This window comes from Sinocyclocheilus rhinocerous, unplaced genomic scaffold, assembly GCF_001515625.1.
Source record: "Sinocyclocheilus rhinocerous isolate Xijiao unplaced genomic scaffold, SAMN03320098_v1.1 scaffold314, whole genome shotgun sequence".
In the NCBI taxonomy this organism is placed as follows: Eukaryota; Metazoa; Chordata; class Actinopteri; order Cypriniformes; family Cyprinidae; genus Sinocyclocheilus; species Sinocyclocheilus rhinocerous.
Window position 1 is genome coordinate 1,964,475 of NW_015630021.1, and position 17,043 is coordinate 1,981,517.

Consider the following 17,043-nt stretch of genomic DNA (forward strand, 5'->3'; position numbering starts at 1 on the left):
GCGCGCGCGCGCGCATTTAGAGTGCGTTCTTTAACGGCATGATTCAGTCTATTATAATCAGTGTTGGGCAAGTTACTTCCAAAATGTAATACATTATATATTACTAGTTACTGTCTTTTGAAAGTAATTAGTTACATTACAATATTACTGTCTCTGAATTGTAATGCATTACACTACTTTTGAGTTACTTTTGAGTTACTTTCATCCAAAATATCCACATAAGTATTGTAAAATGCCAAAATGTAGTTTATTGCTGTTCATACTACATTCAGTGGAGTGTAATGTGGTAGGTCTATATAGCATAAAATATATGAAATTATATTTAGATACCGGTATGTAGGTCTACATTAATGTTACGTTGTAGTTTAGTTAAAAAAAATATAGTAAGCACAAATCGCATTATTACATTCATAAATAACACTGGTAAATAAAGCGAAATATTATCATGTACAAACAATAAACACAATACCTAGCCTATAGGCTATTTTGAACGGTTTCAGAAGAAAACAAGAATGAAAAATATAAGTTGCTAAACAAGCCAAAATGAATTAGGCTAATTCAATGCGAAACTGAAAGCAAACGGCGTTTCGCGCAGCCTACCTCTCTCATTCGGCATTAATCCATTAAATGTGTCCATATTTGCGATGTATTTGAATGCTTTATGTAATCCAAGCTTACTTAACGCACTTAAAAAACATCCTGGTCACATGAGCAAATGTGTGTTTGGCCCGAGCTCAGGCTGATCGACACGGATTGTACTACGCAGTAGGCTACGCACTATTTAAATTAACCAGTGTATCTATGTTTGGTTGACTGTATTTTATTCTGATAATGAACAGGCTGCAACGTTTGCAATGCTGTATGTGTGTGCGTGAGGCGCCGGCGCGATCGAACAGCGGAAACAAACAACAAAAAAATACTCTGTTATTTTTGGTCATACAGATCATTCGAAACTGCGATGTGTTTACTTTATTTCTGTCATCTCGGTTTCCTTTCCGTGGACTTTCGTAGAGCGCCGCGCCACACAAATAGCAGATGAACCAAACTCAGCAGCATAGCCTATCTCTCAGTCTTTTCCTTTCGTTTTGTTAATCTGTTAATTAGGCTATTTAAGTCAAATATTTTGCATATTCATTCATTTTATATATGAATGCCTTTTTTCACTTCTCCAACCCCCGCAGCTCTCTCCGATAGCTTAGTGTTAGTGGCACCAGTCCAGGTGTTTCCAGGTTTTACTCGTGCTATTTCTCCATGTTGGGAGTTTGGTTTCGCACATATTGCACCATGCATTCTTATCCTTTTCTCCGATGAACAGAAAATAACAGTGTCAGTGGTCCATCTCACAAATGTAGAATCCTTCTCTGCAGTCATCTCAACCATCTAATTCCAGCAACAGGAAATAGACGAACTATTTTACCCGCGGAATTTTTTCTCTGGTGCTGTTTTGCTGTGTTGGTAAATTCACCACTTAATTTTGAGTTAAAATATGTTGTTGTAACTTGCGTTACTGACATTGTAACGAGTAATAATATTACCCAAATTGTATTAGTAATGCGTTATATTACTGCGTTACAGCAAAAAGTAATATACTACTGTAATATTATTACTTTTGTAATGCGTTACTCCCAACACTGTAAATCATACATGCTTTTTAAACAGTGTTAATAATTAAATATTAACTTACACTCCATATATGAGTTAAGAATGTCTAAACTGAACTTTATATGGAAAACCAACATCACAAAACCAACATAATTTTTTCTCCTCTCAGAATCAGTTGACTTCAGTCAGTAAGGAAGCCTATCGTGAATACTTGGGCAAACTGGACCTTCAGTACGCCAAACTGCTGGTATGCTCCTAAATTTAAAACTAAAAAACACTCAGATCCCTTTGTTGAATCTTAATTATGGATCTTAAAATGTCTTCATAGCAATTTCATAATTTACAAAACCTTATGAAATAGAATTTGCCAATTTATTGGTTGGCTCGTTTTCATTGTTCCTTCTCAGAATGCGTCCAAGTCACGGCTGCGTCGTTTAGATCAGCTGCACGCTTTTGTTGTAGCTGCCACAAAAGAGCTGATGTGGCTGAATGAGAAAGAAGAGGAGGAAGTGAACTACGACTGGAGCGACCGAAACTCCAACATGACCGCCAAGAAAGATACCTATTCTGTAAGACCACCAACACATCTGAACATGATTCGCCCAGCACTAAAATTGCTCCTTTTTAATGCTATGATGTAATTTTAATTGCATTTGACAATAACGGTTGATGCTCCTGTGCTATACTGTAGGGTTTGATGCGAGATCTTGAACAGAGAGAGAAGAGAGTGAACAACGTCCAGGTGACCGGAGACAAACTGCTAAAAGAGGGCCATCCTGGCAGGAAAACTGTGGAGGTACAAAATTTTACATTTAATCATTTATTATTTGTGTTTCTCCAAAGCAAAATACTATAGTAAATGAGTCTTTGATTTATGTGAGTCATGTAATTATAGAGCTGACAAAAAAGCCAAATAATGTGAGTAATAAAAGAAAATGTACCTTATTTCTACAGAACCTTTAATATTTTCATCTATTTTAGCTTGTAAAGTTTCTGTGTTTTACATTTTTTAAAGTTCTGAAACGTTCTTTTTTCCAGGCTTCAATTCTATTTTCAATCCCAGATTTTCGATGTGGTCTCAGACCTTTTGACTTCATTGAATATTTTAGCAGAACTTCTGTCTTTTAATGTAATCTGTTCCTCTGTAGGCTTTCTCTGCAGCTCTTCAGACTCAGTGGAGCTGGATCCTTCAGCTGTGCTGCTGCATTGAGACTCATCTGAAAGAAAACGCATCTTACTTCCAGGTACATTAATAAAACGTAATGCTTGTATAGATTCTGGTTGACAGTTGAGAGCCCATGGAGACAGGCAAACAGATCTTCAGCTCGATCAAAATTGGCTTCAGCTGAATTATTTTGATATCCTAACCAATTTTTCTGTTCTACAGTTCTTCTCAGATGTTAAAGAGGCTGGAGAGAGGATGAAGAAGATGGAGGACATGATGAAGAAGAAATATGTGTGTGACCGCTCTATCACGGTCACACGCCTAGAGGATCTGCTACAGGATGCAATGGTGGGTGTTAATATGACTGGGATTTTTCAAATCAGTAAACACCAAAATGTATTTAGGGCTGGGTGATTATGTATTTGACCATTCAGATTATGTCATTAGATTAGAGATCCTTCCTTGAGATCCTTTGAATCTCTTAATTCAATTCTTGAAATTAAATTAAATTAAATGTTTATGCAGTATATATACAAAGTTGTCTCTCTGGCCTTCAGGAAGAAAAAGAACAGCTAAACGAATTCAAGACACACCTGGAGGGTCTCAACCGGAGAGCCAAGACCATTATCCAGCTGAAGCCGAGGAACACAGCTTACCCTGTCAAAGGCAAATTACCCATTCAGGCTGTCTGTGACTTCAAACAAATGGAGGTAAACACTCTGTCGCTTGTTTTCTTGTGTATATTGGTAATAAAAGAAGCTGAATTAATCCTGGGGGTACAGTTGAGGACAAGCCAACAATGTTTTGAACCACATTTTTTATTTGCCTTGCTATATCACAGTCCCTCTTTTAAAAAAATGTGATTTCCATATTAAATTACAATTAAGCAATGGATAGCTTGTTATTACAGAGGCTAAGCAATCAGCCTCACCCAATAACTTGTCTTGCTATTAGTCACTGCACTTATCAAATACAAAATGTAATCCATGTTAATCACTACAGAATTAACATCCTTCATCCTTCTGACCCAGATCACAGTACATAAAGGAGACGAGTGTGTCCTGGTGAACAACTCCCAACCGTACAAGTGGAAAGTGCAAAGCTCCAGTGGAAATGAGGCCACAGTACCGTCCATCTGTTTTATCATCCCTCCCACCAACAAAGAGGCCGTGGACGTCAGTTCTGGGTAACACAGTACAGCCTGATACAAGTGCACAAGTCTAGTCTCATTTGACCTCCCTTTCTTCAGTTGGCAGCACACTCAAATTCCACATACTCCCATCTCTTTGACTTTTTTTCCTTTGACTTTTGACTCGAGATGTGTGGTTTTGCTGTGATTCATGTCAGCAAATGTTGCAGTATAAACTGAATCCTTCTGATCACCACCTTATCTTTAATTCTGTTTTGAACCTTAGGTTAGATACGAGTCTTCAGAGGCTGATGGTCCTTTGGCAAAAGCTGCATGTAGATATGAAGAGTCTGCTGTCCTGGCAATACCTCATGCGAGATATCCTGCTAATCAACTCCTGGAATTTAATCATGGTAACTAACACACACACCCCTTTTTTCGGGTATTCAGAGACTTTCAAAGTCTTAGTACAAAATACTAGAACTCACATGCACCAATATATATATTAAAAAATAAATGATGGAAATGATTACAATAAATAGCCAATACAAAATTCCATGCCTAAAATCAGTTCTTTAAAAAAAATCATTTGAAAATTTAGGCATCACAATATTATAATGTCATAATTAATTTTCATAATATTTCACAATATTTCTGTTTTTCCTATATTTTGATCAAATAAATGCAGCCTTGGTGAACATAAGAGACTTCTTTCAAAAACATAAAAAAATCTTACTGACTCCAAACTTTTAAACAGTAGTTCATTTGAGCATGCACAATTAAATATTCAGTACTGGCCAATATATATTTTGATTGCTATCATAAGTAAAATCTCTAATATTGGCCTATAATTGATATGATATCGATATATCATACATCACTTTAAAGAACTCATTATTATGCATTATTTAATTGCATGCAGAGGCATATGAATGATCTGAAAATTACAATATAAACACACTCATGGATATTAATTAGGTGACATGTTCTGTTCTTTAATTTTCTGTAGTTTAAGACTTTGAGAGTGGAGGAATATCGACTGACCCTGAAGAAACTGGAGGAGCACTATCAGGCCTTCATGCGTGACAGTCAGGATTCTGAGCTCTTCGGTGCTGACGATCGCTTGCAAGCCGAAAACAGCTACAGCAAAGCCACTCAACACTATGATAACTTGCTACGCTCTGTTGAGCAAGGTAGGTGTCAGGTTAGGGCGGCGGGTTTGTTCATATGTATAGAAACCATCCACCACTTTCGCTGTTCATCAAGTATATGTGATTGCACACAGACAAAGCAGTCTTGGCCTCAGGAACAACCCTGTTTTAAGGCATAGCCCTGAGCACGGCTGCAGATTTTTCTGCATGCTTGATGCAACACAAAGGCATTACGGAATTTCAAGAGCTTTGCTATTCTGCTGGATCAAGTGTTTTTATGATAGCAGTTTGAAAATTCTGGATAGAACCTTCCGTCCACCTCCCATTATGACTGCAAGACTTATTTTTCAGAACCTGTTACCATCCAAAAGGGAAGCGCACCGGGTAAAGATCACAGTGTGGATTTCTTTATTAATAAACTGCAAATGATTTGACCATGTTATTGTTTGTATCACATTTTGCTTTCATCCCCATTGACTCCAATGTGTTGCTAATGGAGCAGTGTGTGTTGCTGTTTCTAAGCATGTCTTTAGTTTTTTTTCACTTGTGTGATGACATTTCCACATCTTTGAGGTTTTCCTCACTATTTGACATTTTGAAATGCAGTGTACGTACTTAAAAGTGTGCAAATGAACTGATTTACTTGAAGCCTTGAGACATTCTCTACACAAGCACTTGAATGTAAATGCTTCTAACTATGTCAGCTTGATTTCATGTGAAAATATACTGTTTAAAGGTTTGGGGTCAGTTCGATTTTTGAAAGAAATTAATTTTTATTCAGGAAGGATGCATTAAATTGATCAAAATTGACAGTAAAGACATTTATAATGTAATAAAAGGTTTCTATCTCAAATAAAGACAGCTCCTTTGAACTTTCTATTCATCAAAGAATCCTGAAAAATGGATTTTAAGCAGCACATTTCTTTTCACCTTTGATAATAATAAGAAATGTTTTATTGGGTACCAAATCAGCATATTAGACTGATTTCTAAAGGATCATGTGACACTGAAGACTGAACACATGAATAAATAACATTTTAAAATGTATTAAAATCAGAAACAGTTACTTTGAATTGTAACAATTTTTCACAGTATTACCGTTTTTACTGTATTTTTGATCAAATAAATAAAGCCTTGGTGAGCATAAGAGACTCCTTTCAAAATATGAACAATTCTAACTGACCTCAAACATTTGAACAGTAGTGTGCCTATATTGTAGATACAACATAGATCTATTATGACTGAGGAGACCTAGAAGTCTGTGTGTGGTTTTGATATCGAATTGTATTTTAGGATCAGTGTTTGAGCTGTTTGAACACTAAGTATTTTAATTATTCAGGGGAACAGGATGAGTCAGTGTGCAAGAGTTACATCACCCAAATAAAGGACCTGAGACTGAGGCTAGAAGGCTGTGAGAGCCGCACGGTGAACCGCCTCAGACAGCTGGTGGACAAGGAGCCTCTCAAAGCCTGTGCGCAGAGAGCCACTGAACAGAAGGTCTGCAGAAACACTGCATTCAATATACTGTACATTATATCTGTTTGAACATGATGCCATTGAATTTGCTCTTTTTGGATGAAGAAATAACTTTAAATGCATCTCAAATGAAGAGCCTGTGCATGTCAACTGCAGTCATTTTTATTTTCATTAATTGAAATCCTAATATATATATTTTTCCATGCTTTAATACTATTCTCGCTTCATCCTACAGAAAGTGCAGGCTGAGTTGGAGGGTATAAAGAAAGACCTGGATAAGATGGTGGAGAAGAGTGAAGTAGTGCTGGCCACATCTCAGCAGTCCAGTTCTGCCCCTGTCCTGCGCTCAGAAATAGACATCACCCAGAAAAAGATGGAGCATGTCTACAGTCTTTCCTCTGTGTATCTTGACAAGTGAGACTCAAGTCTTTTCTATTTGAATCCATTTTAAAATGCAATTTATTCCCGAGATGAAATCCTAAAGATGAATTTCAGTAGCCATTACTCCAGTCTTCATTTTTACATGATTTTTCAGAAATCACTGGTGAAATCAATTATTATTATCAATGTTGAAATTTTTGTGGAAATGTTTTTTTTTGTTTTTTTTTGGTGAATAGAAAGTTTAAAAGAACTTGAATAAATAGAAATAGATTTTCTGTAAGAATGTAAAAGTCTTTGATCAATTTAATGCATCCTTGCTGAATAAAAAATCGTACTGACACCAGCTTTTTTTTAGAAGAAGTATCCAGTACAGTTGTTTTATTCTTTTCCACATCTTTTTGTCCTTTCTATATAAAATAAAGCTTATCCTATTTCTTTTGTCCACAAAGGCTGAAGACCATTGATATAGTAATCCGCAGCACACAAGGAGCTGAAGACATTCTCAACAAGTACGAAAACCAACTGCGTGATATAAACAAAGTTCCTGTTAATGAGAAAGACGTTGAGGCCAACCAAACACAGCTCCAGGTGCATTGTCTCTCACAAAAAAAACTAATTATGCATGAAAAATTGTGTTTGTGGTTACCAATTTAAACTTGAATGATACATGACCTCACAAACATGTTAATTTTCTCACCTTTTTTCTTAACCCTAGAAACTGCGATCAGAAGCAGACAGCAAGCAAGCCACGTTTGACCGCCTGGAAGAGGAGCTTCAGAGGGCTACGGCTGTGAATGATCAGATGTCTCAGTTGCACAGTGAAAGGGACATAGAGCTGGAGCGCTACAGGCAGCTGGTGGGCAACCTGAAGGACCGTTGGCAAGCTGTGTTCGCTCAGATTGAGCTAAGGCGGCGAGAACTTGACCTTCTAAACAAGCAGATGCAGGCCTACAGACAGAGCTATGAGTGGCTTATCCACTGGATAGCAGATGCCAAGCAAAGGCAGGACAAACTTCATGCTGTGCCTATAGGTGACAGCAAAGCCCTTCAAGAGCAGCTGAACAAGGAGAAGGTATCTATATATTTATCTATCTGTCTATATCACATGCAGGGTTTTGATTAATTTCCCATTCTCAATGCTTTATATAATGACTATCCTATAATATTTTGTTAGAAAATCATGTAGTGGATATTTTATTTTTGTCATGTCCATCCACTGTACAGAAACTGCTTGAAGAGATTGAGAAGAACAAGGACAAGGTGGATGAGTGCCAGAAATATGCTAAAGCATACATTGATGCCACAAAGGTGTGTGAATGTCGCTGCATGCATATTTTATGATTTATGAGTTGCAGTCTGACTGAATGTTCTCATCCAGGATTATGAGCTTCAGCTGGTGATGTATAAAGCTTTGGTGGAGCCCGTTGCTTCTCCTCTGAAGAAAACCAAAATGGAGTCTGCATCTGATGACATCATCCAAGAGGTACCTTTGATATGTGATATACATACGTTTTTGAATCTCATTCTGCTAAATGCATTCATTTACCTACTGTATGTTTATCTTAACGTGTTATACTTGGGCTTTTATTTCTTGATTGTATTTCGTATTTGATATGCCAAGTAACTTTAAAAACATCTTTCAGTATGTGACTTTGAGAACACGCTACAGTGAGCTGATGACACTTTCGACTCAGTATATTAAATTCATCATTGAGACACAGCGCCGCCTACAGGATGAGGAGGTAAGTGTCCAAACCTAAAGTCTGTTAGTACTCTAGCACTAACTTTAACTCACTAACTTGATCCTGTGTAGTTCAGTTTATGAATGTATGGACATCTGAAATATGTATTCATTTCACTATACAAAGCATACGAGACACAGTTATAAAAGAGTGACACAATACTGAAATTTGCTATTGTTGGTCATGTGCTAGAGGTAAAAGTTGTGAAAATAAAAAATGTAACAGATCGAGGTGCTCACCTTGGTCTTCAGTAATGATAATGCTAGTGGTGCAGCACATCCCATTTCTTTCACAATGTATGTCTTTCATTATCTGTTTACTACTATGGAGGTGTTTTAATATTTCTTCCATTATAGTGAGCTCTCAGTTAGTATAGGTATCCTTCAGCCTGAAGCAAACTTAAAATATTCTCTCATCCAGAGAATAAATGTTAATGCATGGTGCAACCTGTACCAGGGATGCCACATTTTTTCTCTAGTTTAATTTCCTGGTTCTATCTGTTGCTTTTGTAAATAGAAAGCAGTATTCTTACCCATCATTCCTTTGTGCTCTGATTGTTGATTTTGCCTCTGAGTATGCTTCAGCTTGACTGTCACACCTTCCTCTGTAGTTGTTTTCTGCACAATTTTGGTTTCCATTTTCCTTTCTAACCTTTATTTTCTTGTTTGCTTCTCTAAACTGCTTGCCAGTGCTTTATCATGATGAATGTTTGTCATGTTTGGGCACTAAAGAGGTAAATTGTCCACAAAATGCATGTTTATCCTCTTCCAGTCCCCCTGTTAATTAATTACATTTGCATTATTTAGAAATACATTAAATAAAATATGAAATAATATATGCATTAATATATATTATTGGATTTGTCGAAATCTACACTGTTTGGCATCCATCAGACGTATTTTTCTTATTTTTTCCCCCTTATGGTATCATTCTTTTTTTTTTGCTGCATCACTAAGCTGTTCTGTTGTATGCATGATAATACCTTAAATATACATTTTCAAATACTTTTTTCTTCAGTGAAAATTTTAAAAGGCTATATTTCCATATTTCGCATCTTTTATTCAAGTTCAAAACAACTTCTGTAAACCTTTACACTGATGTGAAATATTAAAGTAAAATCACAACTCAAAATTAAGAATACAAAGTTCAAAATTATAAGATAGGATTTTTAATATGTAAACAACATCAAGTTTTTATGTAGTTAAAAAGCCATATCCAGTAATAACACCTCATTAGCATGATGTCATTCTGTAGTGTTGTTTTGTCAAGTGATTGTGTCTCATTTTGCATACCATACATTGTGACTTTATATTATCCTTCATAAATCTTCTGCAACTACAGAAGTTGATTTTTATTTAGTATAACTATTTAGTCTGACTGCCCGTAACTTTGTCCATGTACTTACATTTACATGTACTTACATGCGTCTGTAATATCTAACTCTTAAATGCTTACCTGTGTCTCTATTTCCCCTACTATTTACCTCCACTAATACAGAAAGCTGCCGAAAGACTAAAGGAGGAAGAGAGGAAAAAGCTGGCCGAGATGCAGGCCGAGCTAGAAAAGCAAAGGCAGTTAGCTGAATCTCACGCAAAAGCTATTACTAAAGCAGAACAAGAGGCAAATGAGCTGAAGATGAAAATGAAAGACGAAGTCAGCAAACGACAGGATGTCGCTGTCGATGCTGAGAAACAGAAGCACAATATCCAGCGAGAGCTTCAGGAGCTCAAAAGCATTTCAGAGCAGGAAATTAAGTCTAAGACTCAACAGGTAGAGGAAGCCCTGCAAAGCCGCACCAGAATTGAAGAAGAAATCCGTATAATCCGAATTCAGCTGGAGACGACGATGAAACAAAAATACACTGCTGAAACAGAGCTTCAGCAACTCAGGGACAAAGCAGCAGATGCTGACAAACTTCGAAAGGCAGCGCAGGACGAGGCAGAAAAGCTTCAGAAACAAGTTGCTGAAGAGACTCAGAAGAAACGCAAGGCAGAAGAGGAGCTTAAACTGAAATCAGAGGCAGAAAAGGATGCTGCCAAAGAGAAGAAGAAGGCCCTTGAGGATCTCGAGAAGCTCAAGCTCCAAGCTGAGGAAGCTGAGAGGCACCTGAAGCAAGCAGAGCTGGAAAAGCAGCGACATATTCAAGTGGTCGAGGAGGTGGCTAAGAAGACTGCAGCCACTCAGCTTGAGAGTAAACAATTGTCATTAACAGCAAAACTGGAAGAGTCGCTCAAAAATGAGCAGGTAATGGTCATTCAACTACAGGAAGAGGCAGAACATCTCAAAAAGCAGCAAGCCGAAGCAAATAAGGCGAGAGAGCAGGCAGAGAAGGAGCTAGAGACATGGAGACAGAAGGCTAATGAAGCTCTCCGGCTCCGGCTTCACGCAGAGGAAGAGGCCAATAAGAAAACTGCAGCTCAGGAGGAGGCAGAGAAACAGAAGGAGGAGGCCAAACGGGAGGCAAAGAAGAGAGCAAAAGCTGAGGAGGCTGCCCTTACACAGAAAGAGATTGCAGAAAAGGAACTGGAGAATCAAAGGAAGATGGCTGAAGAAACAGCTAAACAGAAGCTTGCAGCAGAGCAAGAACTTATTCGGTTAAGAGCAGATTTTGAGCATGCTGAACAGCAGAGAACTGTCTTGGATGATGAGCTCCAGCGTCTCAAAAATGATGTTAATGCTGCTGTTAAACAGAAGAAAGAGCTGGAGGAGGAGCTGGTCAAAGTTAGGAAGGAGATGGAAGTTCTATTGCAGATGAAATCCAAAGCTGAGAAAGAGTCTATGTCAACCACTGAAAAGAGCAAACAACTGCTTGAATCTGAGGCAGGCAAGATGAGGGAGCTGGCTGAGGAGGCAACTAAACTGAGGTCAGTTGCAGAAGAAGCAAAGAAACAAAGGCAGACCGCAGAAGAAGAAGCTGCCCGCCAGAGAGCAGAGGCTGACAAGATACTCAAAGAAAAGTTAGCAGCTATCAATGAAGCAACCCGTCTAAAAACTGAAGCTGAGATTGCTTTGAAAGAGAAGGAGGCTGAAAATGACCGTCTAAAGAGAAAAGCCGAAGACGAGGCCTACCAGAGGAAAGTTCTTGAAGATCAAGCGGCACACCATAAGCAAGAGATCGAAGAAAAGATTGATCAGCTAAAGAAGTCTTCAGACACTGAGCTTGACAGGCAAAAGAAAATCGTAGAAGAAACCTTGATGCAGAGGAAAGTGGTGGAGGAGGAGATCCACATTCTCAAACTCAATTTCGAAAAGGCTTCAACTGGCAAACGGGACCTTGAACTTGAGCTTAACAAACTGAAGGGCATTGCAGAGGAGACACAAAAGAGCAAAGCGAAGGCCGAGGAAGAGGCAGAGAAATTCAGAAAACTTGCTTCAGAAGAGGAGAAAAAAAGGAAAGAGGCAGAGGCCAAGGTAAAAGAAATCCAAGCTGCAGAAGAAGAGGCAGCAAGGCAACACAAAACTGCTCAAGAGGAGGTTGAGCGTCTTATAAAAATAGCGGTAGGTGCCAAAAAGCAGAAGGAGCTTGCAGAGAAAGAAGCTGAGAAACAGGTCATTTTAGTAAAAGAGGCTGCACAAAAGTGTTCCGCTGCTGAACAGAAAGCCCAAGATGTTCTTCTCCAGCAAAATAAAGACAGCATGTCTCAGGATAAACTCAAGGAAGAGTTTGAAAAAGCAAAGAAACTGGCGCAAGATGCAGAAAAGGCTAAAGACAAGGCTGAAAAAGAGGCTGCTTTGTTGCAGAAGAAAGCAGAGGAAGCAGAGCGTCAAAAGCAGGCAGCTGAAGCTGAAGCTGCCAAACAGGCAAAAGCCCAGGAAGATGCTGAAAAACTGAGAAAGGAAGCTGAAAAAGAAGCTTCCAGACGGGCTGAGGCAGAAGCTGCTGCTTTAAAACAAAAACAAGAGGCTGATGCTGAAATGGCCAAGTACAAAAGGCTTGCAGAAAAGACCCTGAAGCAGAAGTCTTCGGTTGAGGAGGAGTTAGTGAAGGTTAAAGTGCAACTTGATGAGACAGACAAACAGAAAGCAATCCTTGATGATGAACTTAAGCGACTTAAACAAGAGGTCAGTGATGCTATGAAGCAAAAGGCACAAGTAGAGGATGAGCTCTCTAAAGTCAAGATTCAGATGGAGGCCTTACTAAAACTGAAACTTAAAATTGAAAAGGAAAACCAAGAGCTTATGAAGAAAGATAAAGACAACACAAAGAAACTTCTTGAGGAAGAGGCTGAGAACATGAAAAAATTGGCGGAGGAGGCAGCACGGCTCAACATTGAGGCTCAAGAAGCTGCAAGATTACGACAAATTGCTGAGTCTGATCTTGCCAAACAGAGGGAACTGGCTGATAAGATGCTGGAAGAGAAAAAGCAGGCCATTCAGGAGGCCAAAAAACTAAAGGCTGAAGCTGAAAAGCTCCAGAAACAGAAAGATCAGGCACAGGTAGAGGCTCAAAAGCTGATGGAGGCCAAAAAAGAGATGCAGCAGCGTCTGGAGCAGGAGACTGACGGTTTCCAGAAATCCTTAGAGGCTGAACGCAAGCGGCAATTAGAGATTACCGCAGAGGCTGAAAAACTGAAGATCAAGGTGGCACAGCTAAGTGATGCTCAGTCAAAAGCAGAAGATGAAGCCAATAAATTCAAGAAACAAGCAGATGAAATCAAAACCCGCCTACAAGAGACAGAAAAACAGACTTCAGAAAAACATACTGTTGTTGAGAAACTGGAAGTACAGAGGCTGCAGAGCAAAAAAGATGCTGATGATCTGCATAAAGCAATTGCAGAGCTTGAGAAAGAAAAGGAAAAACTGAAAAAAGAGGCAGCTGACTTACAAAAACAATCGAAAGAGGTATTGTGTTATATGTTGTAGTACTGTGGCCTAGTGTTTTAAGTCAAGTCAAGTCACCTTTATTTATATAGCGCTTTTAACAATACAGATTGTGTCAAAGCAACTGAACAGCATTAATTAGGAATTATTTTACATCTTATCCTTAAACCCCTTAATTAACAATTAACAGTTTTCATACAACTTCTGAACCTTTGTTCATGGAAATTGCATGTTGCCAGTCACAGTAATAACAAAGCCTGCGATTGTCATGAACAAAGATGTTCTGGTCCCCTTTTATATTACAGTGTCCATGATACAGTATAAATAATTACTGAATAGTATAAATGCAGTTTAATATACAGTTATGTTGTACAGCCCATATTTGCAAGGTATTGGTATCACTATTTATTTTTTTATTAATATAATGTCTGTAACTTAGACACTATAATGTGTTGTAATTTTCTAAAATTTCTATAATTTATTTATTAAATGAACTAATTGTATTTCAGCTATTACGTTAGATATTAGTGTACCTTTTGATTAATCTCTATTGTAGTATGCAGTGAAGTTGTCATTTATATATGGTACTGTATTAATTGGACTCTGTGGTTACAGTGATTTCCATTGAAAAGACAATTATCCTAAAGGTATAGTTCACCTAAAAAAAATCTTTCATCATTTTCTCACATTCCAAACCTGTATGACTTTCTTCTGTGAAACTCAAACAAAGATATTTAAAAGAATGTATCAGTATTTTTTCTATACAGTGAAAGTCAGTAGGTCCAATGTTATTTTACAACCCACTGACTTTATGGAAAAAAATAACTGAAACATTCTTCAAGATATTTTGTGTTCTACAGAAGCAAGTAAGTTTGTGACAAATGAGTGTGAGTAAATGATGACTGATTTTTAATGTTTAGGTAAACCATACCTTTAAGATGTGCGTTTACTTAATTGTCTTTTCAATGGAAATCACTGTAACCATAGAATCACATGAACACATCACACTATATAAATATGACACCACAGCATACAAGAGAGATTAATTAAAAGGTACACTGACAGGTGCAAGGTATGGTGTAATTATATAAGAAAAATATAACTGCATCTCAAAATGTAAAATTATCTATATAAATGACAGAATTTTGGATTTGATTTGTGCAGTTATATTTTTCCTTGTACGGTGATTGCTGTGTCATGCATTGAAATAATTATTGTTTTATACCTTTTTATCACAGATGGCCAATGTACAACAGGAACAGTTACAGCAGGAAAAGACTATCCTCCAGCAAACTTTCTTAGCAGAAAAAGAGACACTGCTGAAGAAAGAGAAAGCTATTGAGGCAGAGAAAAAAAAGTTGGAGAAGTTATTTGAAGATGAAGTGATGAAGGCTGAAGCACTCAAAAATGAACAGGAGCGTCAGAAGCAGCAAATGGAGGAGGAGAAAAAGAAACTGCAGGCTGCCATGGATGCTGCTATCAAAAAGCAAAAGGATGCTGAGGAAGAGATGCACACCAAGCAAAAAGAAATGCTAGAACTTGAAAAGAAAAGAATTGAACAAGAGAAACTTTTGGCAGAGGAAAACAAGAACTTGCGAGAAAAACTCCAGCAGCTTCAGAGTTCACAAAAGCCATCCCACACCAAGGAGATTGAAATTCAAACTGACAAGGTCCCTGAAGAAGAGTTAGTTCAAATGACCATGGTAGAAACAACAAAGAAGGTCCTAAATGGCTCTACAGAATTGGATGGTGTGAAAAAAGATGTACCCCTGGCATTTGATGGAATTAGAGAGAGGGTGCCTGCAAGCAGACTTCATGAGATTGGTGTGCTTAGCAAAAAAGAATTTGACAAGCTTAAGAAAGGCAAAACAACTGTGCAAGAGCTTTCTAAGAATGACAAGGTCAAGATGTGCCTAAAAGGCAAAGACAGCATTGGCGGTGTAATAGTTGAACCCAACCAGAAAATGAGTATCTATCAAGCTATGAAGGACAAGAAGATTCCACAAAGCACAGCTTTGATGCTTCTCGAAGCCCAAGCTGCATCTGGTTACATAATTGACCCCATTAAGAACAGAAGACTCTCTGTCAGCGAAGCTGTGAAGGATACCTTGATTGGACCTGAGTTGCACACCAAGTTGTTATCTGCCGAACGGGCTGCCACAGGATTCAAAGATCCATTCACTGGAGATACAATATCACTATTTGAAGCAATGAAAAAAGGTTTAATCGCAGAGGACCAGGCCACTAAACTTCTTGATTCTCAATATTCAACAGGTGGGATAATTGATCCTGTCAATAGCCACCGTGTACCTGTCCAAATGGCATGCACACAAGGTCAACTCGATGAATACCTAAGCAAAATTCTTTCTAGCCCTCCTGCTGACAAAAAAGCATTCAGTGACCCCAGCACTCAGGATAGCCTCACTTATGGTGAGTTGCTGGAGCGATGCAAACCAGATCCTGAGACAGGCATTCCATTACTACCAATCACAGAACAAGCAGCCCAAATTGAAAGAACTTATACCGATGAGGAAACTAAAGATGTATTTAGTAAGGCTAACTTAACAGTTCCATTTGGAAGATTCAAAGGAAAGACTGTCACGATCTGGGAGGTCATAAACTCTGAGTACTTCACTGAAGATCAGAGAAAGGATCTTATCCGTCAATACAAGACAGGCAAAATTACAGTTGAAAAAATCATTAGAATTGTAATAACTGTTGTAGAGGACAAGGAGAACAAGAAGGAACCTGCATTTGATGGTTTGAGATCATCAGTGTCAGCGTCTGAACTTCTGGATGCAAAAGTTATTAATAAAGATTTATTCAACAAATTGCACAATGGAAAAGCTACACTTAAAGAGGTGTCTGAGCTTGAACCCGTCAAGAAAGCCCTAAAGGGGACACACAGTATTGCTGGAGTGCAGATTGAGTCAACTTCTGAAAAGATGTCTTTCTACGAAGCCATGAAGAAGGACTTACTTGGAACAGAGCCTGCACTAAACCTTCTGGAGGCCCAAGCTGGAACAGGCTTCATAATTGATCCAGTGAAAAACCAAAAGCTCACAGTTGATGAAGCAGTCAAAAGTGGTGTTGTTGGCCCAGAGCTGCATGAGAAATTGTTGTCTGCAGAAAGAGCTGTTTGTGGATACAAAGATCCATATACTGGAAAAACTGTATCCCTGTTTGAGGCAATGCAAAAAGATCTCATTAAGAAAAACCAAGGTGTCCGTCTGCTGGAAGCTCAACTTGCAACTGGAGGAATTATTGACCCTGAGAAAAGTTATCGCATCACTCCAGAAATTGCATATAAACGTGGTTACCTAAATGAGGAGATGAACCAAAACTTAAGCAGCCCATCAGACACAAATACAGTATTTGTTGACCCCAACACACAAGAACATGTCACTTATGTTGAACTGCTGAAAAGATGCATCACTGATAAGCAGACTGGTCTTCCATTGCTGCCACTATCAGAAAAAGCAATCAAGTCAAAGGAAATGGAAACAGTTTCTGACACACAAACTAAAGAGACCTTAAGCCATGCTACGGTTGAGTTACACAGTGGACTTTTTAATA

At 38.3% G+C, this 17,043-nt stretch overlaps 1 protein-coding gene across 4 annotated transcripts in view; it reads left to right on the forward strand.

The window, feature by feature from the left end:
• Nucleotides 1-17,043, forward strand: part of LOC107739549 (plectin-like) — a 101,274-nt gene that overhangs the window by 78,386 nt on the left and 5,845 nt on the right. For 3 of the 4 annotated variants that reach the window (XM_016551696.1, XM_016551697.1, XM_016551699.1), the window contains 19 exons: nt 1,772-1,849; nt 2,010-2,171; nt 2,294-2,398; nt 2,751-2,846; nt 2,990-3,115; nt 3,325-3,477; nt 3,799-3,953; nt 4,183-4,309; nt 4,906-5,089; nt 5,399-5,431; nt 6,387-6,544; nt 6,759-6,937; nt 7,354-7,492; nt 7,620-7,976; nt 8,129-8,212; nt 8,283-8,387; nt 8,548-8,646; nt 10,144-13,488; nt 14,706-16,284. In XM_016551696.1, the coding sequence (XP_016407182.1) occupies nt 1,772-1,849; nt 2,010-2,171; nt 2,294-2,398; nt 2,751-2,846; nt 2,990-3,115; nt 3,325-3,477; nt 3,799-3,953; nt 4,183-4,309; nt 4,906-5,089; nt 5,399-5,431; nt 6,387-6,544; nt 6,759-6,937; nt 7,354-7,492; nt 7,620-7,976; nt 8,129-8,212; nt 8,283-8,387; nt 8,548-8,646; nt 10,144-13,488; nt 14,706-16,284 (7,264 nt within the window). Of the gene's footprint in view, nt 1-1,771; nt 1,850-2,009; nt 2,172-2,293; nt 2,399-2,750; nt 2,847-2,989; nt 3,116-3,324; nt 3,478-3,798; nt 3,954-4,182; nt 4,310-4,905; nt 5,090-5,398; nt 5,432-6,386; nt 6,545-6,758; nt 6,938-7,353; nt 7,493-7,619; nt 7,977-8,128; nt 8,213-8,282; nt 8,388-8,547; nt 8,647-10,143; nt 13,489-14,705; nt 17,035-17,043 lie in introns of all 4 variants that reach the window. The other variant, XM_016551698.1, reaches the window with a different exon arrangement.